At 41.3% G+C, this 25,828-nt stretch overlaps 1 protein-coding gene across 1 annotated transcript in view; it reads left to right on the top strand.

Annotated features, from left to right (window-relative positions):
- The first annotated feature begins 3,445 nt into the window (after positions 1-3,445).
- ZR3 (Zim17-type zinc finger protein) overlaps positions 3,446-25,828 on the top strand; it is a 46,818-nt gene continuing 24,435 nt past the window's right edge. The window contains exon 1 of the mRNA XM_089410958.1: positions 3,446-3,603. Coding sequence (XP_089267084.1) covers positions 3,519-3,603 — 85 coding nt within the window. The 5' untranslated portion in view covers positions 3,446-3,518. The remainder of the gene's footprint in view (positions 3,604-25,828) is intronic.

Raw genomic sequence — 25,828 nt, 5'->3', positions numbered from 1 at the left:
AGCTCATTATTCATTCACAGACAACACAAAAGACCATTACCAGAACAAACTCTCATTGAGTTCACCATGTAGAACAGAAAGTCGAAATGACGGCATGCCAAAGAAATGCCAAGGGTGTTGCCAAATTGAACAAGCGGGAAAACGAGGATCGAGGTAGGTACAGATCAGCTGTCACATTAACATTTAGTCATAAATGATTTCAACCACTGTGGAAAATATCTTATGATTAAATGTGTGATTAGTGCCTAATTGCAACCCAAATACAAGTTATCAATCAGCGCCGGACAAACTTTGGATAAAGTTGTATATTGGAGTGTGGGCTGGTCCCATCACTTATATTGAATTTTTGGAAGTCCTCAATGTGCTTTGCCATTGAACCATTTTGTTTGAGATTTATCAATTGGCTAAAGAAGGTGTTGCTCTTTGTATCCTCATAATGTGCTATCATTTCCTTCGTGAAAATTGACCAGGCGACAAGTTGTTTACGAGAACAAATCCTTCTATATCATACAAACTGATTCGGTTCTAAATATAAAGGTGCAATACATACCTTTTGTGTGTTTTGCACATTATGTAGATCAAAATATTTCTCCGTCTGTAGTATCCATGTTACGGGAACCTTGACATCAAACTTCCTCATATCTATCTTTGGAATATGTTGGGTCTTCAATCCAATGTTAGATTCTATGAAATCATGATTAACATTACTTTTGTTCTCATCATGAGTTTCCTCTACTATCTTTTCGCCACTAGGAGGACTTTCTTATAGCAGCTTTGTCCCACCTTCCTTCAAACCTTGCATGTCTTTCTTCAAATCTTCCATGCCTTTCTTCCAATATGCTTCCATACCATCGATATCAACTTCCATGGCATAGATAAATCTATTTATGTTAGCTTCGATCTCATTCTTCAAATCATCCATCCAATTTTGATTACTAGGTGTTTCTATTTTCTTGATTCGAGTCATTCTTTTTCTTGCTTTTAGGATCTCGATCTTGAATCTGTTGTATCTCTTAAATTTTGGATCTCCAAGGTCTGGAATTGAGACTTGCGGTAACCCTCTGCGTCCTCCTTCCAATGCCACAAGTCTGATCGAAATTGGATTCTCCAAGAAAGAGTTATGCCTAATCTCCCAAGATGCCTTGATTATATAATTTTTCAGTAGAGCGAACTTGTACAAAGTGCCACGTGTCATTTTTCAACCTTCGGACCTGAAAAGGATACACAGAGAAGCAAAGTCTGTCCTCTTTCTGGAACTTCTTACGCAATTTCAATCTGATGCTCATAGAGAATGTTATAACAATTTTCCCAAGGTCATGTAATTCGGGAGTCTGCAAAAACCCTAAATGTCTTGGACCGTATCTCCAAAACTATAGAGAAATAAGACTTGAAATTTGAGCCCGAACGTCAACAAGATTTCAGCTCAAATGGGCTTTAATTTTAGAGTCGGAACCTTTGTATAAACAAAATTATAGCGAAAATTCCACGATGACCTATTTGAGATGGAATTTTGGAGCTTGCAAAAACCCTAACTTCCTCAGATCATATCTCTGAAAATATAGTGAAACAAGATCTGAAATTCAGACCCGAGGTTCAGAACGATTTCAATGCAAATGGTTTTTTTTTAACTTCTAAAACTTCGTAAAGAAAAATTTATAGTGAAAATGTCATTATGACCTGTTTAGAGCAGCGAAACCCTAGAATCCAAAGCTCTAATACCAAATGTTATGAAACCAGCTCACAAAAAGATAGAAAAGTTAGATCAACGACTTCAAAATGAGCCTCTTCGAGGGGGAAACCTCCTTTACGTTACACAAATGAATAATTATTGAATGATACAAATGACAAGACCTCCTTTCTATATATAGGATTCTAAGGGGTCATAATATAATCAGAGCCAACATAACAATAATAATGTAAGGGCTCAACAATAACAATAGTGGGCTTCTATGGGGCACAATAATAACAATATGGGGACTACATGGACACAACAATATAATAAGGGGGTTGCACTAATAACAATAAGGGGTTACACTAGTAGTATAGGGACCTAACACACTGTACAGATTCATAGCCCTGTACTGTAGAGGTCTTGATGAGGTCACCGTTTAACGCTATTAGCCAATCCTGAGCTCTATTTCATCCTTTCACACATGGAAAGGTTTTTCATGTTTACTTTGCGAGTGGCAAGCAAGCGGTTTCCACGTGAGCTTTTTTAAGTCGTATCTGCATCTTATATAAATATTAACGATCACTTTAAGTCGTATCCGCATCTTATATAAATATTAACAATCACTTTAACTCATATCTGCATCTTATATAAATATTAATGATCATTGATTCAAAAGTGCTTGTTAATGTTCTTGTTCATTGCCAGCTTGCCTTCTTTGCTTTGCCGGAGAGGAGAGGGCAGAAAGCTTCCAATTTGTTGTGAAAAAACAAGAAATTATGGAAAAACACTCATAGGAATTATTATGTATATAGGAACACAACTACTTATGTTATGAGAACATTAGCTAATGCTGGATCATCACTTCTTGGAACAAAAGGCGATGCTGCAGGATCTCCAACTGGTGGATCAAGAGGATAATAAAGTTTATCAACTAGTATTATTATATGGAGGATTGAAAATTCTTCGCGTAGTCTAACAAGGCAGAGGAGTTGCGTGGAAAGTTATGGAAATTCCGGTCATATTTAGAGAAAATCCGGCAAGGATTTTTGTAAATCCAAGTTATAATTGTTAAACTTCAAAATTTTAGGTGTCCTAGATGTTTTTGACGGTGCTGAATCCATTTCCATCCTCAAAAACACGATTCAAACATTGCCTCTATAAAAAATTTTGAAATTTTTTTGCCTGGATTCCGACCACTTTTGGCCGTCCAGGCAATTCCTCTGCTTCGTTAGACGACTCCAAAATTCTTTGCCACGTAAAAAAAGATAAAGGTGAGCGAGCGGTTTCCACGTGAGCGTTTTCAAATCCACCCTCCGCATTCCGTTTAACACCATCGGCGTGCCATTTACACCCTAAAATAAAAATGCTAGTTTAATTATTGTAGAGTTGAGGCTTCTGTGATCCATAACAAGTTTATGATAGATTTTTCGGCGAAAATCACATGAGAAACCATTTGTCGACGCGTTTCGAACCAACCAGTGTGATTCATCGTCAGGACAAGTTGAAGAACAGATCCAGCTTAGCCTGTTTAAATAGCTAGAGCAGAGACACCAACGGTTACCTGGCCAAGTTTAATTATTGTCAACAATTTTTTCATAGAACTATGTTCTCATATACTAATAAATTATTAACAATTAAATCATCATATTCACCCTACAAAGTTCTATACTATTATCAAACGAAGAAAAAAATTCAATTAACAAATTTCACCTCGAAAACTATCCCGCCATGTTAAAAACTGCTTTTAAAACTTTTGTATGCCACGTTCCCGTTTCTCCATATATACATATATCGTTCCGACACCCGAGTTCTCTGAAAAAAACGAAGCCAGGGTTTTGTGACGGATATGAAAAATTCAATGGCTCTTAGGAAGCTGTGCTTACAAGCTCTGAACCAATGGAAAACGAGTACACCTTGCGCTCACAGTCAAGGTAAAATTGTCATTTCTTTTAGTTTGCATCTAAGCAAATTTTTTTCTCGTCGATGTTATGGCAGATTTTGGTAGTGAAGGGCATATTAAAATTCAGTGTCCATCTTGATTTTACCCATATTTCTCTGTGAATATTCCAAAGAAACTCCTGACTTGTTCATTTTTACTCGTTCTTATAGCATATCAAGCTTGACACGAGTTTCTGCTAGTATGAAAAATCGGTATATCTTGTTCATTTTCATACCCGTTCTTATCCCTAGCTTGCTGATTACAGAACCCATGGTGTCAACACTTTTTATTAGGAGTTTGACTATAAGGATATGAAAGGCTGATTTTAGTCGTGGATACATAATATGGATGGTTAATTGTAAAAGCTCGTGGCTTTTCTGTCAAACCAAACCCTAATATGTTACATCCTGAAAAAACATGATGCAAAAGAAGCTTACTAAATACCTTCGGCTATGGAGGAAAGCACCTTTTTATTTATTTTTGCTGACAGAACATCTGGGCGGTAGTGCCGGCGAAAATAATCGCTTAACAATTAATCTGCTTCATCTGTAGGCCATCAAGCTCCCTCGTACTTTCACGGGAACTTGGTTACGGCCTTAATACCAGAGCCCACCCGGCAGGATTTGATGCTAGGTCAGCCTTATCACAAGCGTTCCCGAGTCCTACTTGTCGTTAAACATTAAACCGACAGAGAATGTAGGAAGATATATTCAGAGAGACTTTTCTGTAGATTTTAGTAGTCTTAAATTTTCTTTCCCCGAACGAGAACAGAAAGATCAAAAGGCCAAGGGGTTAAAATGAATAATTAAATGATATATAACTGTAAAGGTTGCATCTAGACTAGTAAATGAAAAATTCAATTAATGAGCTGTTTTTTCGACAAAGTGTTCCTCCAGTTGCGATAATATAGCAGCGTCCGTCTATAAAATCAGCTTAGTAGCCCCAAGAAGGGGGCATGGCAGTCTCATTGCAAATCAATCAGGATCTCCATGGGATAGTCTGGCTAAAATAAAGGTAGGTCATATTAGTTTTACCTGTGTAGTTTGAACTGTGTTCCACCTATGGCACCTTACTCTTCCAGCAGAGTAGACAGTAGCAGCAGTATGCCTTCTGTAGCAATTCTGTACAGCAGTAATGAGGATGCAGGGGCATTTATGGGGTCAGGGATAGAGGGCGCTGCAGAGTGTTGGAATTTGTTTTCACCCTTATCATTTGAACACTTTTTTTTTATGTTTTAGGTTTTTATATTCCCTATCTGAGAATTGGATTTATATTATTTTTCATCTATATTGATGCTTTTAAAGTGGAAAAATTGGAGGAATTGGCTTGCAGGGTCATTTTTACTGACAATCCCAGTTCGGAAAATTTAGGGGGAAGAACTTTAAGAGCCATTTTGAGGCCTTAAATGACCACTTTTTGTGGCTCCGAACTTACTATGAGTATGAACATAGATTCCATAATTTACACATCAATACCTTTCCAATGGCACAAGAATTGTCTCAATCAAAGCTTGTATGAGAAAGTTATATATCCCTTAAGTTCACCTATCGTGATTGACCACCATAATTCAATAGGATGCCGTGTCAATTTCTGTTACTCATGCAAAAGGAGCTAGCCATGCGGGCACTATGAAGAAGACTCTAGAAGGGTTGAGTTGTAACTCATGTTGAGGATTGAATGGATCAAATTTAACTCCCAGTTGGCTGTCGGGCTGTGGTATGATTGGGCCACTAGAAGGAAAAGGGGTTCTCTTTGTTCTATTGTATTTGGTTCCGTAGTAGAGCATAACTACTTGGGAGTGGAAGTGGGAGTGGGAGAGCATAATAGAGGGGGTTTAGTATTTGTAGTAGCCTATCAGGCCACAGGTCTTAGGTGTCTCCGTAGAGAGTGCCTTCTCCTTTGTACTTGCATTACTTTCATTCCATAGATAGAGAGAGTAGAACAACCTCACCTAGATTATGGAGCAGTTTATAATGATGAAAGGAAATTTCCCAATGCACTTAGACTGTAGAGCAAATTGTTGTGATTGAAGTTACCCAATTTTAAACGAGACTAGCCAATAAACAGAAAAACTCCTTTCAACAGATCCTTAAACCTGTATTGCATCCACCATTGATTAGAGTTGGCCAGAGCAGAGGTGCTATTTAGAGGTTTGCTGTCCTTCAGTTCTGGTTTTTGATTGACCACTTGAGAGTGGTAGAGTTGGTCCTCTGATTATCGTAGATCTATTGGGTAGCAGACAACGTTTTCTGAGGTAGCGTAGGTTTTCTAAAGGGTTAATTTATGTGGCAGCGAGGGTGACTGGCACTATGTGGGCAACAAAATATCATCTAAGCCAGCAGCCCATCTTTGAGTCCCATTTGTGACAGTGGTTTACCTTTGGAATACTATCTGAGGCAATTCTGTGGCAACACCCTAGTTTGTGGCACGAACTGTGGCAGCATTGGAGATCGGAGGCTAACAGAGGCAGCAAATCCTGTCTGGGGTCACTTTGTGACAGCGAATCCCGATTGAGAGGTTACTGGACACAGCAGATCCTTTCGGGTGGTCAGCTGAGTTTGGAAAAACGCAGGTATCAATGATTACAGGTTCCCGTCAAAGCAATGTTCGTGAGGCTTCTTTGAAGTGTACACAAGATTCTAGATCGCCCAATAGGGGAGTAGTGGGGGGCGGGTTCTTGGCATAGACTGTAGACGGCAACATCAGAGGTGCAACCCAGGAAAGGAAGAGAGGATGCACGCTAAGTGTTTGACAAATCAACTGTATAACAACTGAACCTTGTTTGTGCAGTGTTTTTTTACATGACTTTTGATGGACTTATACATGGACGTTAACTAATTCTTTGAAATCTTGTCAGAGCCTACAACTTCCCCTGAACCCGCAGTAGCAGTGGCTGAAGGTCAAGGTCAAGGGGTACAGCTTGAAACTGGGGTTCATAAAAAAACCATGGAGTGATTTTTTCATTTTGGATAGCCCAAGTGAAACAAATTTTGTAGAAAATGGAATTTCTGGAAACTGAAAACAACAAGCTCCGTTCTGAAATACACACCCTCTCTACCAGAGTTTCGGAGGTGGAAGGGGATAATTTATCCCTTAAGAAGATATTACATGAAAGAAAAGAGCAGGAAAATCTCCATCCTCTAAATGATACGTTGCATGCAGAAATTCTAGACCTTAAAAGCGAGCAGGAAGAAATTCGATCCCAACAGGCCACCTTCAAACAAGAAACTAAGACACACATCAATTCTTGGGCACAGGTGGTTCAGGCGAAGAATAAAACTCCTACCCCTCTTGTAGCAGTTGAGAAGGTGGTACAAGCAAAACTTGTGAATAACACACCAGACGAGTAAGAGAATTGAATCTCAAAGTCAGAGGTCTACCCTTACCTCACTCCTCTCTGGATCCTATGGAAGCGGGGGCTAGGTTCCTTCAGATATAGCTTTGGACAGAGCCTAGTTGGGTTATGACTCCACTCTCTTCCTCACGTTTCAGATTGCATCCGATTGACTCTGTGTCCTCAGGGCTAAGCGGAAGTTGTTTTCTCTCCCCAACAAGATTTTCTTGGATGAGCACCTCACTCGAGCACAAGTTGCGAAACTTAAACAATCCAGAGAACAGGTTATGGCAGCACGACAGGCAGGGAAATGGGAAGTTATCAGGAATCTTCGGGTAGTCATTTGGGACTCCTTCCCACTTGGTTGGGAACCTTGAACTGGAGGTTCCAAATGACGGGCCCGCTTGGGGAGACGACAGGGTACATGCATCTCTACCCGCTGTTGGAATGGCAATGGATCTTTCTGGTCATTGCTAGGACTTTTCTATGACGATCTCAAATCAGCGGACATCCTCTTCATGACTGAGACTCATGCAAGACCTGTTCGACCTCTCCCAAATATCGCAGGTTACCACTGGTTCTCAGTTTGCAGGCAGGAGACGAGGAGCTCGGGAGGGGTCAGAGGATCAGGTGGAGTTGCTTGTTTGGTTAGTGACTCACTTTGGAATAGGCTATCTGTGGTAGTCGAAGACGAGTTTGCCAGGTTTATGTGCATTCAGATTAGCGTCGGAATCTCTCATCCAAGGAACATCTACTTTGCAGTCTGTTACTTCTCGCCAACCTCTTCACCATTTGCCACCATAATGGCTCAAATGGGGACCCCTTTATAGACTTGTACACCAGCATCACCCAATACTCTGTTGCTGGGAAGTCATCCTCCTAGGTGATTTCAATGCTCGTACTAGAGATCTCTAGATCCCTCTCCACGATCGATCCGAGGGTGTGTTTTGTACCCAGGGGATAGATCTAGATTCAGTTGGGCTTCATCTAATGTCAGATGATGCTTTGGGGCCCACAACAGTGTATGGTAAGCATCTATTGCAATTGGGGGAATCATAGGAGCTGTTAATTCTAAATGGTCTTCCTTGTTTCCCAGACTCGCTTTTTCACGTGTCGGCCATATGGCGGGGGTGTGAGTGTAGTTGATTGTGTTCTTGCTAGCCAAAACTTGCTCCCTTCTTTTCGCCATCTCTCGGTCTCCCCCATCCCCTTAGCTGATCATCCACTTCTTTCCTTCTCTCTCCGGTTGACCCTCCCCTTCCATCCCATCCTTCCTCTCAGGGCCCACCCTGAACCACCTTTCGATTTGACGAAGGTGACCCTGACATCTTCTCCTCTATCCTACGGAAGATGCTTCCATCAGAGACCTAGTTCTCCTTGCTTGATTTTGCTTCCACTAAATACACCCGTCTTTCATTTGCCATTTGGGAAGCAGCACTCAAATCCTTCCCTCACTCCACTCGTTCCACTTCCACCTCTCGAAAACTTGGATCTTGCCCCATGAACAAATGGTACGATGACGAATGCAAGACTCTACATCGAGAACTTCGATATGCTTTCACCCACTCTCAACCCTTCTACCCTGACCTCAAAGCTTCTTACTGTCATCTACTTCGTCGCAAGAAACGACTCTTTGTCTCTCATAGAAGACGAGAACTTTCTGCTCTCCTTGCCCACTCCCCTAAACAATTCTGGCATACCATCCTTCCTCGATGCTCCCCTCTTCCATCTCACCTCGACACTACATCCATGTTTGCTCACACTTCCAACCTTTATGATATTTCGGGGCAAGGCCAAATTCATGTTACCTCCCCACCCCTTTCTTGTTACCTATTCTCAGACAAAGATATTAGAGAGGCTGTTTGGGTGATGAGCAGCAACAAAGCACTTGACGAGGAAGGCTACCAAGCAGAGTTCTTTAAACATGGTTTTTGTGCTTTAGTTAGTTATTTGGCTGATCTCTTCAACCATGTAGTCCATGAAGGTTTTCCACCGGCATGGTCACACCACATCATCCATCAGATCCATAAATCAGGCCCCAACTCAAATCCCAATAACTGCGGAACGTTCATGGCGGGCCACATGTTCTCGAAGTTGTATGCTACTGTTCTACATAGGAAGCTTTCCAATGACCTTGAGCAGAGACAAATCAGAGCTAGGGGACAGGCAGGTTTTCGACCAACTCATCAGAGTATTGACCACATCTTCACCCTCCACGCCGTGATTGAGGAGGCATGACATCACTCTTCGAAGTCTACTGTTGTTTCGTAGATTTTCCGAAAGCTTTTGACTCTGTTTCGAGGGAAGCCTTACTCCACAGACTTAGAGATATTGGCATCTTGGCGACCTTATTGACAACTGTTACGCGCCTATATGAGTTTGTCCTTGGTCGTCTTCGCATGGCTCATGGGATGTTTGATTTCATTCGAAGCACTATTGGTGTTAAACATAGCTGTCCATTGTCCCCTACCTTGTTTGGGATCTATATTGATGAGTTGGAGCCTTTTCTACACGAGCATATCCAGGACACTGATGGTTACCTTCTTCACCAGGTCATGATATCTATTCTACTCTTTGCTGACGACGTGGTCCTCCTCTCCTCATCTCCAGAAGGATTACAAAGGCAACTGGATGCCTTAGCTCTGTTTTGCGATCTTCGACAGTTGACAGTCAACCTGGGTAAAACCAAGGTTATGATCTTTAATGGCGTGAAGAAAACTTCAAACCTTCACTTCATATTCATAGAGGCAGAGGTTGAGACCACTAGCACGTATATGGGGGTGCAATTCGTAGGCCCTCGCTTCAGTTTGCGACCAGCGCTTCAGCCTCGGATCAACAAAGGATATGGATCTTTAGCCCTTCTCGAGAGACAGTGCTTTCGACATCACTTCTAGGACATCTCATCCAAGATGAGCCTCATGGACACCTTGATCCGTCCCACTGTTCTATATGGCTTAGAGATTTGGGGATTGTCTTTACTTGAGTCGGATTGGGCTTCAGTTGAGAGAGTCCAGACTCTTCTTCTCCGCCGCATCATTAGATGCAAACAGACAATACCTCAGCACATCATCCTTGCAGAGTTTGGAGCTTAGCCCTTTCAGCTTGAGACAGTCTTCAGTTTGGTCTCATTCTTGCATCGTGTCTGGGGATTTGCAAACTTGATAAAGAGTGGGGACCATTACCCTTAGTTGGCATATTGCTCTTCTGAGACTATTGCTCGTTCTACTCCCTCAGGCCGGGCTAGATGTTGGTTTACAGGAGTTTCAGATCTCTTAGATTCAGTGGGCATTCAGTTGGATCGTCTCCCTCTTTTCCGATATTCCTTGGATGCTCTTGGTCACCTTCTACCTACTAGACAAGAGTTGAACAAGATCATTAGGGAGGACATCTATAGGCAGTTCATCCAGGTCACCTGGGTCAATCCTCCAGGAGGGTTTGCACCCAAAGATGGCCTTCTATGCTGAGCACTTCTTGGAGTTGAAAGACGGGCTCATTATTTGACCCCAGTATACATTTCACCATTGGATGCATGCTCTTCGCATTCCTCTAGGCCAGTTTGGAGTAGGTTCTCATCGACTTCGGGTAGAGGTGGATCACCAGATTGATAGAGCAGATAGAATCTGCTAGGTATGTCATTTACAGGAAGTAGATACCGAGGTGCACTTCATTTTTGGATGCCCTACCTACTACGAGATCAGAGGATGGTTCCATTGCTTGTCAAAGACTCTCAGACCCTCACAGACTTTTTCAAATATCCCGATCAGAGATGTTTGGCACTATATATGCAGGAGGCTCTTAGGTTCCAAGCGCATATTCTTCAGCCTCCCACCAAACCCGACCCTACATAGAGGATCACGACATTTTTCAGGGTACTACCTTCAGACAAGGGCACAAAGAGAATGATTGGTAATGTTTCATATCCAAATTCTAGACTAGTGAGGATCCGTGGCACCTCACCCCACCACACGATCTCAAATCTGTCCGTGGGAGACGGACTAGGTCCTTTAGACCTCAGCAGTGCGCAAACTGCCCCAGGCAACGAGTTAGTGGACAGTCCGCACCTCCCACCGCCCTTCATTAGGCCAACAAACTTTGTGGAATTTTTTTCAGTGTTCTTCAGCCAGCCTCAGATGTTAGGAGAGATGGGTTTGATCCTTAGACCCATTAGCCCCTAGATCTTCTCCGTTAGGGCATTCATACATTGTATCTTTTATGTTCCTGCATTGTGCCTTTTATAATTGTATTTTTTTTATAGGAGATCGTTTGGTTCTCCCGCACTTTATGGACATTATTGTACTCAACAGTCCCTTTGACCTGCTTTGTGGTCATTACTTGGACATAAATATAATTATCTTATCTTATCTAAAAGGGTTGAGTTGTAACTCATGTTGAGGATTGAATGGATCAAATTTAACTCCTAGTTGGCTATCGGGCTGTGGTATGATTGGGCCACTAGAAGGAAAAGGGGTTCTCTTTATTCTACTGTATTTGGTTCCACAGTAGAGCAGAACTACTTGGGAGTGGGAGTGGGAGAGCATAATAGAGGGGGTTTAGTATTTGTAATAGCCTATTAGGCCACAGGTCTTAGGTGTCTCCATAGAGAGTGCCTTCTCCTTTGTACTTGCATTATTTTCATTCCATAGATGAAGAGAATAGAACAACCTCACCTTTCAGATGGGTTTTCTCTCGAAAGGGTTTCTCAGGTAATATCATGGTGTTCATTGTGATTGGTGTGTGTTTGTATTTCCCCAATCTCTATTTTCCGCATTAGATATTGCATGCATAAATAACAAAAATCAGTAATAACAAATTTGGAATCTAAAGGAAAATTAACCTTCACAGTAGTAGATTTTAGTCTATTTTTCATCAGATTTGTTGTGATGAATTGTCTAACGAAATGCCCACTATAGTTTACAGATCAAGCGTAATGTCAAAAAACATATTATTCAACAATAAAGTTTTGAAAAAGAATTTACCATTTGATAATTGAAGGAATTAGAATTAAAACATGTAATTTCCTAATTATTATTCTATTGGAAAATTAGAAGTAGAACTTGTAATTTCTAGATCTGTTCTTCTAGGGATCAAGTTAAAAAAGACAAAATGAAATGTTTAGCTTAAACCAACATGCTCCTTTGGCATTGGGAAGCATTTTAAAAAGTAATTATTTAAACATTTCAAATTCCATATAAAGAAAAACATAAAATCTAAATCTGTAGTGTTTGTGCATAAAACAATTCAAGTCACCTAAAACCACTGGCATTCAAGTTAGGACATTGAAGAAGGAAATATCCAATATTCGAATGCTTGAATTACTCTTAGATGATGGATAAGAGAAACTCAAAATTGAGAGATAATTGAACTTTATCAACAAGTTCAACCTTTTTCAGTCTTTGTTTTCATTTCGCATCTTGATTTAGATTATGGGTTAACATAGATAATCAATATGGAAGCAAACAACAATGTTGCACAAGTTTATATTTGGATTTAAATTTTTTCTAGAGGGTTTATGGCTTTAATTATTCCTACAGGCATCATCTCATTTACAATAGGGCAGTCAATTTCGCCCTTTTTCTCCTCAATCAACACTAAAAAAACACATATAAGACTAATTCAAGCTCAAAATCAAACATATGCATATGGAGGAATTCACACACTTCCATTCACCTAAATTATGTACAAATTGGCTAGATTCTCAATACAGGCCTTTCCCTATCTTAGCCACACTCTAACATGCCCATAGGCTCACAATGCATTTATACACTTGGATCTGAACCAAAATTGGTTTTAGATCCTAAACTAACTCTTAAAATATTTATAGATCTCAAAATCCTCCTAAGATATCTAATAGATCCTTGATTTTTACTATTTGTTACATGACTCCAAGATTCTTGTTATTTGTTACATCACTCAAATATGTGGAGAATATCTTCACTATTTTTCTCCAACTTCTAAACAATTTTTTCTCAAATCATTTATACATGTCGATAAGGAAATCCTCTCCTGATGGCAAATAGAAATAGAGAAAAATTAAGGCGGCGACGATTGTTGAGCTAGGGTTACAGGCTTGTAGAGTTTGTTCTCCATGGAAGGACGTAAAGGAGGGAGCTCCACTCCCTCCTACAAGCAGGCAGTGGCCAACAGAGGTAAAAAACCAGTAGAATAGGATAGGGGTCCTTCAGATGGAAGGCAAAGAAACAGGGAAGAGGAGCAGGATGGCTCTAAATCTAGGGAGAATAACAACACTAAAGAAAGCGAGGAAGAGGACAAGGAACAGGGAACAAAAGACAAAGCACAAAAGGGACCATGCAAACCCAAAATTGCAATCTCTCCCAGAGTAGTTTTGAATGATCCAGCTCTGCAGGCGCATAGGGACCACATGTAGACCTATGTAATCATTTGTAAATTCATGGGCTTATGGCCCACTGAAAAAGCTTTACAAACTTGGATAAAATACCACGGGAAACCAAAAGGAAGCATAGAACTACATCTTGGGTCAAAGGGATTCTTTATTGTAGTCTTTGCAAATATTAAAGATAAGGACAGAGTGTTTGAAGGAGGGCCCTACTTTTATGCAGCTACAGGCCTGTATATGCGACCATGGTTTATGAATTTTGTACCAGAACGTGAAACTTTTACCTCGGTCCCAGTTTAGGTTAGACTCTACTCTCTACCTCTGGATTCTTGGCAACTGGAATCATTATCTGCCATAGGAAATAAGTTAGGACGTTTTGTCAAAGCTTCTGAGGCCACTAGAAGGGGAAAATACACATCCTTTGCAAGAATATGTGTGGAGATGGATCTTTCTGGAGCTCTGCTGGATGAGGTAATCTTGGAAGTGTATGATGAAGAATGGGTGCAAACAATGGATTATGAACACATTCCATTCAGTTGTCGCAATTGCCATGAGCATGGGCACCTATTTAGAGATTGCCTTCTCAGTAAAATAGAAAACAAGAGTAAAACTAGCACCATGAAAGATACAGAAAGCTTTCACAAAGTGGTCCAGAAAGGAAAAGGAAGCAAAAGGGGATCAAAGCCACTTCAAACAGAGCGACAACAGGACAGTTAAAACAGGTTTCAAGTACTAGAAGAGGAAGAGGTGACAACAAAAGTAGATCAGGCCAAGGGAGGTAGTCCAGTGGAGGAGGAGAACGGAGAAGATGATGAGAAAACACAAAACATCAATAAACAGAGAGAAGTTATGATGAGTGACGCAGAACTAGAAATGGACCAGGAAATGACCCAAAGTGAGATGGAGATGGAAGACCACGAACTACAGGAGATTCTTGAGAAAGAGAATCTAGATCTAGAAGGATTCTTGAATCGAGGAACCAGGGAGGGAGTGGACTCGTTACCTCCAGAGGAGTTCAACAGCTGTACATATGGAAAACTCAAACCATAGGGTTGGAAAAGCAAGGGAATAAGGAAAGGCAGGGCAACGAAGGGGTGAAAGCAATGAAAACCACACCAGGATTAGCACCCAGAAACCCAGGAAAGAAAAGAGGCAGGAAAAAGCAGAACGAGCTTCTGATGGAATGTGGAAAGCTAATGATAGACTCAGGTAAGATGAAAGACCTATCCAGTTACTCCTTTACAAATCTTTAATAATGAAGTTTACTTCTTGGAATATTAGGGGTCTAGGCAGTAAAAGAAAACAAAGATTACTTAGTAATAGGATGAAACAAGCAGCTCCGGATGTGATCTTCATCCAGGAAACTAAATGTTCCATTCAAAAAATAAAAGAGATTCACAGCAAATGGCTCAATAGATTTGAGTTTCTGGAAGTCAAAGCAGAGAATACAGCAGGAGGCATTCTCACGCTTTGGAACCCCCAAAAAATAGACATTATAGATGCAGAGGCATCTAGGGATTATCTCTCAGTGGTCATTCAACCTGTGGGAGATAAGGAAATCTACCTGGTCACGAATGTGTATGGCCCCCAAAGAATGGATGGCAAACTCAAGCTTCTAGAGTCCCTGGAGGATCTCAGGGAAAGACATGCAAGAATCCCTTGGATCTTGGGGGGTGATTTCAATATGATCAAATCGCTGTCAGAGAAAAAAGGGGGTACCAGAATTCTAAATAAAGACTCCTGGGCATTTCAAACCTTCATAGATAATATGAAGCTAGTGGATATTGTTATGAGTAATGGTACCTTTACTTGGAACAATAAAAGAGGAGGAGAGTCTCAGGTTGCCTCCAAATTAGACAGATTCATAATCTCAGAGGATCTTATGCTCAAGGACAAGGACATAGTTGCAAGAGTTCTCCCCTATGGAGGCTCTGATCACTGGCCAGTGCAACTGGAAATTCAGGGCATTGGTACCCCCAGGAATAGACCTTTCAGATTTGAAAACATTTGGCTCTCCCGCCCAGATTTTATCAACAACATAGCCAACTGGTGGGTAGAAGATTTGAATATACAGGGCACAAGAATGTTCCTTTTGCAAAAAAGACTAAAACACATTAAACTCAGGCTCAAGGAGTGGAACAAGAAGGAATATGGCAATATTTTTGAAGCAAAAAAATTTGTTGAGGGGAAAATGTAGGAACTCAACCAAACCCTTATCATTGAGGGTTTTGATAAAGATAGAAGTGATCAGGAAACCAAATATAATCAAGAATGGGAGAACTTATGCAAACAAGAGGAGATTTTTTGGAGACAAAAATCCAGAGTGCAATGGCTAAAAGGAGGAGAACGTAACACTAGATTTTTCCACAAATCCACTATGGCGAACAGAGCTCACAACAGGATTTCCTCGATCAAGGACGAGAGAGGTAACCTTCTTAATTCTCATGAAGAAATAGAAGCAGTGTTGGTTCAACACTTTCGTGGTATTGCTCAAGAAACATGTTTAGATAGAGATCAATCCATCATGGTTATATCAAGATATATACCTACGCTGGTTTCCAGAGAGGACAATTTCAACCTTAATAGACCAGTGTCGGAAGAGGAGGTTAGTGAGGTCCTAAAAGAAATGCAAAATGGTAAGGCACCAGGCGCGGATGGATTCAATGTAGATTTCTTTAAAGCTTGTTGGAATATAGTCAAACAGGACATTCTGAATGTAGTGGAAGACTCCAGGAGGGACAAAACCATATTGAAGGTGCTTAATACCACTTTTATCTCCCTAATCCCTAAACAGGATTTGGCTCAGACTCCTGATAGGTTTAGACCTATTGCCTTGTGCAATGTGGTCTACAAGATAATATCCAAAATAGTGGCCAATATACTCAAACCTCTTCTTCCTACCCTGGTGTCAGTTGAACAATCTGGATATGTGGAAGGTAGGCAAATCCTCAACAACGTCATTCAAGCTCATGAGGTGGTGCACTCATTAACAATCAATAGGAAGGCTGGAATGATCATGCAATTGGATATAGCCAAAGCTTATGATGAGCTGAGTTGGACCTATATCAGAAAAGTTCTCATTGCTTTTGGGTTTGATCACAACTGGATCAGATGGGTAATGGCCCTAGTTACTTCTCCCAACTTTTCAATTCTTGTTAATGGCTCTCCCTCGGAGACTTTTATTCCTTCAAGAGGCCTCAGGCAGGGAGGTCCACTCTCTCCCTTTCTCTTTATTCTCATGATGGAAGGGCTGGGTCGATCTATCAAGCATGCTAAAGTGGCTGGTAAAGTCAAAGGTCTCCAACTTTCTGAAGAGGGTCAGGCCTTAACGCATCAACAATTTGTGGATGATACCATGCTGCAGGGTATCCCCACGGTCAAAGAAGCTCTAGCTTACAAGCAAATCCTGAGAGACTTTGCAATAGCTTAAGGTATGGAAGTTAATCTCACCAAATCTAAGATTTTTTTCTTTAATACTCACATTGCTATTCAAAGAAATATTTCCAGAATCTTGGGTTTCCAAAGGGAGATCCTCCCTTCAAAATATTTGGGAGTTCCTCTAATGACCAAACCTTTACATAAGAACATCTGGGAGCCAGTGATCAACAAATTGCAAGATAAAATCAGGAAATGGACTATTAGATCTTTAAACTTGGCTGGTAGGTTAGTGCTAACCAAGGCTGTCCTACAATCAATCCCAGTCTTCATGCTATCAGCTCTCCCAGCTCCTAAAGGAGTCCTGCATCAATTCAAAACCATACAAAGAGACTTTCTTTGGGGCAAGGGGGAGGAAAAAAGGAAATGGGCCTTGGTAGCATGGGAAAAAATCTGTAAACCTAAAAACTATGGAGGGCTTGGTTTGGATGATCCCGAGATTCTAAGCAAGGTTTTAGGAGCCAAACTTTGGTGGCGATGGGTAAAAGACCCAGAGGCTCAGTGGGCAATGATTTGGAAAGAAAAATATGCCAGCGCTTGGCAAAACAATGATCTAATTAGAATGTCTGGAAACATAAAGGGCTCCCACATTTGGAATAAAGCCTGGGATAATAGGGGCTTAGTTCAAGGTAACAGCTTTTGGGAAATCAGAGAGGGAAGCCTAGCCTTACTCTGGGAGGATAGATGGCAACAAGAACCTATTTTGTTAGAAGAAGACTTGAGGGATCTCAAGGAAGCGACAGATACTAAAGGGTTATCTAAAGTAAAATACTTTTGGGATCAAACCAACAACATTGGAAAATGGAGAACCTGGAGGAACTTTGACTTTAGGGATGATAGCCCCCTGAAGGCTAAAGCAGAGGCTCTAAAAAAAGTGGTAGAACAAAGGAAGATTTTGATGTTAGAGGGGCAAGACCAACTAAGACGGGGCAACAATAATGAGGGTGCCTTTAATCTCAAGGAAGCAAAACTCATTCTCCTTGACCTAAACTTACAAGCTCCGGATAAGATTTGGCAAGACCTATGGAGACATCAAGGCTGGATGAAAATTAAACTCTTCATGTGGCTGGTTCAGCATAGGAAAATTTTGACTTGGGATAATATTAGGAAGAGGGGTGTCCTGGGGCCTTCCAGATGTCAGCTCTGTGAAGCCCAAGAGGAAACTATGGAGCACCTTCTCAACAATTGCATTTTCACCTCCAGTTTGTGGGATTCTTTTGCCGCCACCTTCAATCAGTCTGATAGAGACAAAAGGAGTATTATCAACACCCTTAACAATTGGAGGAGAAACTTTTCAGATAATGAAGTTCTTGGCTCAGCATGGGACATCATGCCAAGCTTCATTATTTGGAATGTTCGGAAGGAAAGAAACAATAGAATCTTTAAGAATGAAAAGAGGCCATCCCAATGCCTTTTTGAGCAAATCTTAAAACAACTTAAGGAAACGGTCGACATTGTTGTGCGTACTCTCCCTAAGAACCCACCTTCAGTTGTTGATTTGAGAATTCTCAATGTGTTGGGTTTGCACGGACTTATTCCTCAGGGACTGGATAGGAAAGTAATCTCCCTGGATTCTGAGCAAGATTTCTCGCATTCTCCCCCTAAGGGCTTTTTGAAATTCAACATTGATGGGGCTTCAAAAGGCAACTCGGGCACCGCTGGTTTTGGAGGTTTGCTAAGGGATGAGAATGGAAGTGTCCTTTTCATCTTCTACTATCATTTAGGAAGAGCCACCAATAACATGGCAGAATTGATGGCTATGGAGCAATGTCTGGATCTCCTGGAATAGGATAACAGACAAAATGTGATTGTTGAAGCTGATTCTGAGTTAATTATCAAATCGATTAAAAGGATTAGCTGGGGAACAAAGCCGGAAAAAGTCTCAAGGAACTGGAGGCTGATCCAGGGCTTTCAATGGATTCAGAATCACCTCCAGAGTCTTCGTACAATTAGCTTCAAACATGTACGAAGATCGGCTAATAAATTGGCTGATCTTTTGGCTAATCAAGGTGTGATCAACACAGAGAACAGGGTGGCGATGAGATGGCAAGAGCTGCCTCAGAGGAGTTTAAAAGCGAAATGTCATGACCACGCAGATGAAGATAGGATCGTGTTTCGGAGTAGAGCCATGGAGACGGAGTCCAGTTGATTCAAGAGCCTTATGTTTTTCACATTTTCCACTATCAGGTCTTCAGTGGGTCGCAGGCCATTTTCGACCATTGTAACCCAGGTGAACACTTTTTCAGCAAATCCAGGTAGTAGCCAGACGGGTGGCTCGGGTTCATCGAAGAAAGGTAGGTTGGCGGGTGTTTCTTCTTTCGTTGGTTCTGGAAGTGAAGACACATCAAAAGGCCGGATCCCGGGCATTCTCGGTTTTACATCCGTGAATGATATTCTTGGTCTGGGGCGGTTTTCCGGCGATCGCGGGCCTCGCAAGCGGGATATGGTATTTCTGATTTTGAAGCGATTCCATACAACAGGCTACACGTGGTGGTGGGGTCGGCTAGAATAACGCCCTCATCGCACACTATTGTTCAGTGATATTGGCAGGTGTAATAATATCCTCAATCGTCGGATCAAACGAGGTGGATTGACGGCTGGGATTGATCGTGTAGGTTGGTGGTCGAGGGAGTAAGTGTCGCGCTTCTCACCTTTGTGATTTTGGCCACAACGATTGGATGGGGTCAGCAGGATCAACGGTGAAGATTAAAGAGGCTTGTCAGGAAGATGGCGGGAGCGCTATTACTCTTTATTCTTGGTGGGCTGATTCTGTTCCAGGCGGGATATATTATGTTTGTTGGGGTAGGGGCTTGTTCTCTGTTTGGTATTTTGGGTCTCTTCCTTAGTCCACAACTCCTCGTGGATTGATGTAAATATTGTATTTTATTAATGAAAAAGAAGGTCCGACTCTTGCATTAGCAAAAAAAAGATAAGGAAATCCTCTCCTCATTTCTTAACTAAATCTCTAAAATCAAATCCCTATTTCATTAATAAAACTAATTCTAGTGGCTTAATTTTTTCCAAAGGAAAAGAAACCATGATTGCATTCATTTATGGAAATGATGTAATTACATTCTATATAAGCACATTGTCTATGCATTCAAAAAGGGAAAACTGGTTTGGGGTGTTGAAAATAGTAGCATCGCAAGTCATTCTCCAATGAGAGGCCTTAAATGGCCACCCTAAGGCTAGCTAGGGAAGATTTGGTGAAACACTAAATCCTCTGAGCCACTGCAAAAGTCAAGGCGAAGGTAGAAGCCTTGTGAGCTTTGACAAGAGTTAGGATGAAGGAGCTGCTAGTGGATGCTTGGTGAGCCATGTGCAAAATCCAAGGCAATGTCTTGTGAGCTCTTTGAGCAATAGTCAAGGCTCAGTCTAGCAAGAATCAGGACGAATGAAGAAGTCCTATGAGCTAGTACTGGTATGATGGACTCCTTGGTTTGTTGTGATGTGACTACTACCTAGGACTTGGCCCCTCCTAGGCTTACTCCAACAAGTGTCCAAGTTGTAGTACTAAATGATCACATGGAAAAGACCTTCTTCTTATTGATATCTTGAACATAATTTCTTAAATGTAATTGCAGGTGAATGGACCATGTTGGTTGAGAGAGTGATAAAATGTCTATGTAAAAGCATTGAGTCATGTAAAAGTGTTTGTCATGTAAACTCCTAGTCCTAGTGACTAGTTGAGATGTTATAATGTAATGTTATGATGTAAAAGCTAAAAGCCTAAGTTTGCCCAAGTTTATAAAGGCATTGTTATATTAAAGATGTCAATGTAAAATTAGAAGAAGGGGGGGCGGGGGCACTTGTGCCTAGAGAGAACAACTTAAGTTGTTAACCCCTCTTCCATGGAGTCTTCTAGAAGGATCATGAAGCTTATCCAATGTCAATCCAAGATTAAATTTGGGCGCTCCATTCTAGCCAAGAGAAATGATAAAAGGACCAAGAGAAAGGAATTCGCTACACAAGTTCTTTTTCTGCAGTTTTTCATCTACTCTCCAAGGCGCACCTATCCCTCTTGAGCGCCCAAGGTTTCAAGTTCTCAGTTGTTAGATATAAGCATTCAAAGTTCAGCAGTCATTTTGCCCAGATTTGGTCTATTTTTCTGCAGTGCGCCCAAGTAATCTTCAGATCTACTTCATACAAGCTCAGATCTAGTTTGGGTTGCTTCAGATCTGACATCTTTGGCTCAAGGCGAGTTGATCTAAGTCATTTGCACCTGCATGCAAGAAGTTTCAAGTCAGTTAAGGCTTCATTTGTCTCTAGTCGTCCTCTCTCCCAGCGAATTGTACTATAGCGCCCTCAAGAAGGGTTTTGTACCTGCAAATTTGTTCAAGAGCAATAAAGTAAGGTGGTCTTTGCCTGGCTTTTGCACCCTCAAGAAGGGTTTTGTACTTGCAAATTTGTTCAAGAGCAATAAAGTAAGAAGGTCTTTGCTGGGGTTTTCTCCCTTATTGGGTTTCCCCAGGGTAAATCTTGTGTATTGATGTGTTTGAGTATTTTAACAATTTATTTCAATTACTTATGCATGTTGATATTCAGATCTAAAGAATTTAAAGTACTCACATTCATATCCAGCAGTTAGATCTAGCAGATCTAAGTGAACAAGCAGTATATCTAGCAAATCTGAGTGCAGATCTAAGTGAACAGCAAGCAGATCTTGCAAATCTGAGTGCAGATCTAAGTGAACAGCAAGCAGATCTAGCAAATCTGAGTGCAGATCTAAGTGAACAGCAAGTAGATCTAGCAAATCTAGGTGCAGATCTAAAAGTGAACAAGAAGCAGATCTAGCAATTCTGAGTGTCGAGAAGGATGAAAACCTCAGTTTTGAGGTGTCCTTGTAAGTTTTGATCATTTACAATAAGCTGATTTGAAGAACAAAATTTCATGTGTACTTGAAAAGTTAGTTTCTGTTGTTTATATTTTCAGCTATATATGTGACTGCTACAAGTTCAGAATTTTAATTTTGTTATTGAAGTAATTCAAGATTTGGGTTATTTGATAAAGAAACATAGGACAACAGTTATCTTGAGTTAAGAAAATTTTAACATGGGGCCTAGATCTAGACTAGCCTGATTAACAAAAACATACACATATCAACCTTTAAACAGTTTGAGCCATCTTTGACCAAAATTACAAAAATCTTGAATAAGCCATAAGCAATGTTGAAAATAGTAGCAAGAAAGGTCTTCTTGACTTGTGCCTTAGTCAAGAAAGACCTCGCTCAATCTTCCTTTAGCATGCACGAGTTCCTAGGAAATAGGATGAGTTCATGGTGATAGTTTGTCTCATGTGCAGAGTTGGAGAGGTAGTTAATTCGATCTCCAAGTGCGAGTTCAAGTTTGGAAGTGGACAAGTTAGAGAGCTTGAGTTTCAAATTGAGGCAGGACGAGTTGAAGAGTCAGTTTGACTCAGTTAACAAGTCGAACTCAACTCGTGTTCCAAATTTACTCTTGCCAAATTTAGCATGATCAAAAAGGTTAAAAGGAGGACGAAGGAACCCTTGTATCATAATTGTTTTGGGCACGAGTTTGTGTGAGGATAACTTGTTGTGGATAGTGTGTATCAAGGAGGAACCTATATGCAGGATTTGATAGAGAGAATTCTTACTGATGTGCACTAGCAATTAGGAGAATTTCTTAGGAAATAGGAGCCATTATTGCATTAGGAAATAGGAGATTTTCAGCGCAAGGAAATAGGGGCTAGACAACACAAGAATTTAGGGGCTAGGTTGAGTTCTTTCAGGGAGGTTTCGAGCTAAGTATTAGCAGAGAGAACATCTTTGTTTTCTGTTGAAACAATTTTCCTTGTAAAGAGATCAATTGCTCTATTTTCTGTCAATAAAATTCTACAACCAGCAGAGGGTTTTCCCATTTGGGTTCCCTAGAAAATATTGTGTTAGTGTTGTCATGTGATTTGAGTTTTTAATTTTGTTTCTATTTCGTTGCAAATTTAAAGTAGAGAAGTTTCTGGGTCTTGGTGAATCAAACCTAGTTTCAGTTAGTTCATCAAGAATTTCTAGCATTTCAAGGAAAATCTATATGGTATCAAAAGCAAGGAACAACATAAAGACGAACACATGGACATCAGTTTTTTAAGAACAAAGATCATATTTGTGAAGGAGAGCTCATTGGGTAAGCAAGATGACATTCCAAGGATTGAGATCAAACCACTGTTTAGAGGGAGCCTCTAACTTTGTCTCTTGGAAAGGGAGGATCATGATATTATTGGAGGATAATGGGTGGGAGAGTTTGTCAAGAATGCTATACCACCACCATAAGATCCCCACTAGTTGACCGAACGTACTAAGAATGATATCAAGGCCTGGAGGATTATTCTAGAAGGGGTTAAAGATTATATAGTTCCTCATATCCATGAGAAGAAGACAATTTTTGAGATGTTCAAAACTATGCTAAATCCATATCAAAGTACCAATGATGCCAGGAAGCTTGCTCTTAAGTAGAAGCTAAGGAGCATTCAGATGAGACAAGGAGAGCCCATCGTCACGAAGTTCACTAAGGTTCGAGATGAGTTAGGTGGTGTGGGTGTTACTGTACCTATGCAGGACCTTGTGAGTTTTGCTTTACTAGGAATTCACAAGTCTTGGTATGGGTTCTAGGATGCTGTCAGTGACAGAGAGAATTTTCCCAGTTGGGAAAGGTTATGGACTGATTGCGTTCAGGAGGAGATCCAGAGAGGAACCCAAGATGGTAGATCAACAAAGACCGAGGACGAGGAGAATTTTTCTCTTGCAGGCAAGGCCAAGGGCAAGAAAGGCAAAGGGAAGGCCGAGTCTAGTCAAAAGGGCGAGAAGAAGAAGAAGGATCTAAGTAAGATCAAGTGCTTCCATTGCCATGAGTTTGGGCACTATGCTACTAAGTGTCCTAATCGGAATAACATGTCCAGTAAGAATCGTGTGACTGCATCCACTAAGGTAGATGGGTTTGCTTCTTAGTTTGAGAAAGATTTCTCATTGATAGCTTGCATGGCGGGCTCAGTAGGGGGAGCAACACGTAGTATATTGATTCAAGAGCCTCCTTCCACATGTCCGGGAATAGGGAGTATTTCAACTAGTTGGAAGAGAAGGACATGGAGGTTCATATTGAGCTAGGAGATAATGACAAGTACGCGACCAAGGGAGTTTGTACAGCCAGCTTTAAGAGGGAGTCTGGAAGCTCTCTTCATCTTAGAGATGTTCTCTATGTTCTAGGATTGAGGAAGAACCTTGTTTTAGTAGCCACCCTTGAGGACAAGGTATATGATGTCATCTTCAACAAAGGTAAGGTATACCTCAAGCAAATAGCTTATGGGTTAGTGAAGCAGATAAGTGTGAGGGTGAGGAACTTGTACAAGTTGCAGGTAGAGACTTACATAACCTTGAGCAACAAGGCAGGTGGTGAACAAAGTAGAGATGTTGGAGAACTCTGGCATAGATGCCTGGGACACTTGCATCATGGGGTACTGAAGATTCTTTAGCAGATAGCCACAACTTTACTAGCATGATGTTTGCAAGCGGTGCAGGCTTGGCAAGTATGCCAAGACTTCTTTTTAGGGCCGAGACAACAAAGCCAAAGGGATTTTGGAGTTGGTGCATTCAAATGTATGTGAACCCTTCTCTTCTCCATCTCTTATGAGACACAAGTATTATGTTACTTTCATTGATGATTATTCTTGGAAAACTTGGATATTTTTTATGAAAAAGAAAGATGAGGTCTTAACCAAGTTCATGGAGTTTAAGGCCTTGGTAGAAAACCAGACCGGGAAGAAGATCAAGGTAGTGAGGAGTGATAATGGTGGAGAATATGTCTCCAATGCCTTCAAGGAGTTGGTGTGCGAAATAGGGCATTAAGAGAGAGATGATAGCACCCCATAACCCTTAGCAGAATGGGGCGGCTGACAGAAAGAACCGCAACATTGTTGGAGCGACCAAGGCCATGTTGCATGATCAGGAGCTGCCTATGTTCTTGTGGGCAGAGGCATGCAACACTTTCTGTAGAACAAGAGTCCACACAGGGTTCTTGGACGAGTTACACTGGAGGAGGCTTTCACAGGCAAGAAGCCTGATGTTTCACACTTTCGTATCTTTGGCACAAAAGTTTATTGCCATGTGTCCAAATATAGCAGGAAGAAGATGGAGCCAACAATGAAAAAGGGTATTTTCATGGGATATAGTGAGACAACTCAGGCATACAGGGTGTATGTACCAGGACTCAAGAAGATGGTTTTCAGGCGGGATGCGAGGTTTGAGGAGTCGAGAGCGCCGAGGGAGTCCTTAGAGCTAGAGCAAGATGGAGTACCTAAGATGGAAGAGCTACACGTTCCCAAGGAGGAGCCTCGAGCATGATCACATATTGAGTCTTAGCTAGGTGGCAAGAGGCCTGCACAATAGGATCCACAACAAGATGCAGAGACAGATGATGAGGAGAAGAGACCAGGACGAGAGCAAACAACAACTTAGTTAGAAACTCCTAACACAGGGAGGAAGAAAGCCAAGTGGGTCGAGAAGTTGATTCAAGAGGCCTAGGAGCAAGTTGAAGCTCCTAGCACCATGTTCAAGCAGAGCAAGCAACCACAAAGGTAAACAAGATATATGGCACTAATGATAGAGGTGGTGGAGATTGAACCTTCTAGTTATAACGAGGCAACTTCTCAGCAGGTTTGGTTGGATGCCATGGTGGAGGAATATTCCTTCATCGTGAAAAATAATGTCTGGGAGATTGTGCCATGACCTGAGGGCAAATAAGTAGTTGGCTCACGTTGGGTATACAAGGTGAAGCATGGAGCAAATGGGAGTGTGGAGAAGTACAAGGCCAGGTTTGTGGCCAAGGGCTTCTCACAGATTGAGGGCATAGACTATGATGAGACCTTTGCCCCAGTAGCACGGTATTCATCCATCAGGACTATTCTGGCACTTGCAGCACAGATGGGGTGGAAGATCCACCAAATGGACGTGAAGACAACATTCCTTAACAGAGTGGTTGAAAAGGAGATTTATATGGAGCAACCAGAGGGGTTTGAGTTTCAACAGAGACACACATGTGCAGGCTGAAGAGAGCTCTTTATGGGCTCAAGCAGGCTCCGAGAGCATGG

The sequence above is a fragment of the Pinus tabuliformis genome, chromosome 3_1 (genome assembly GCF_031772625.1).
Source record: "Pinus tabuliformis cultivar Carrire ecotype Pingquan chromosome 3_1, CPIR1, whole genome shotgun sequence".
NCBI lineage: Eukaryota > Viridiplantae > Streptophyta > Pinopsida > Pinales > Pinaceae > Pinus > Pinus tabuliformis.
The sequence above is the reverse complement of the archived record's forward strand: the minus strand, read 5'-3'. Positions and strand labels throughout refer to the sequence as shown.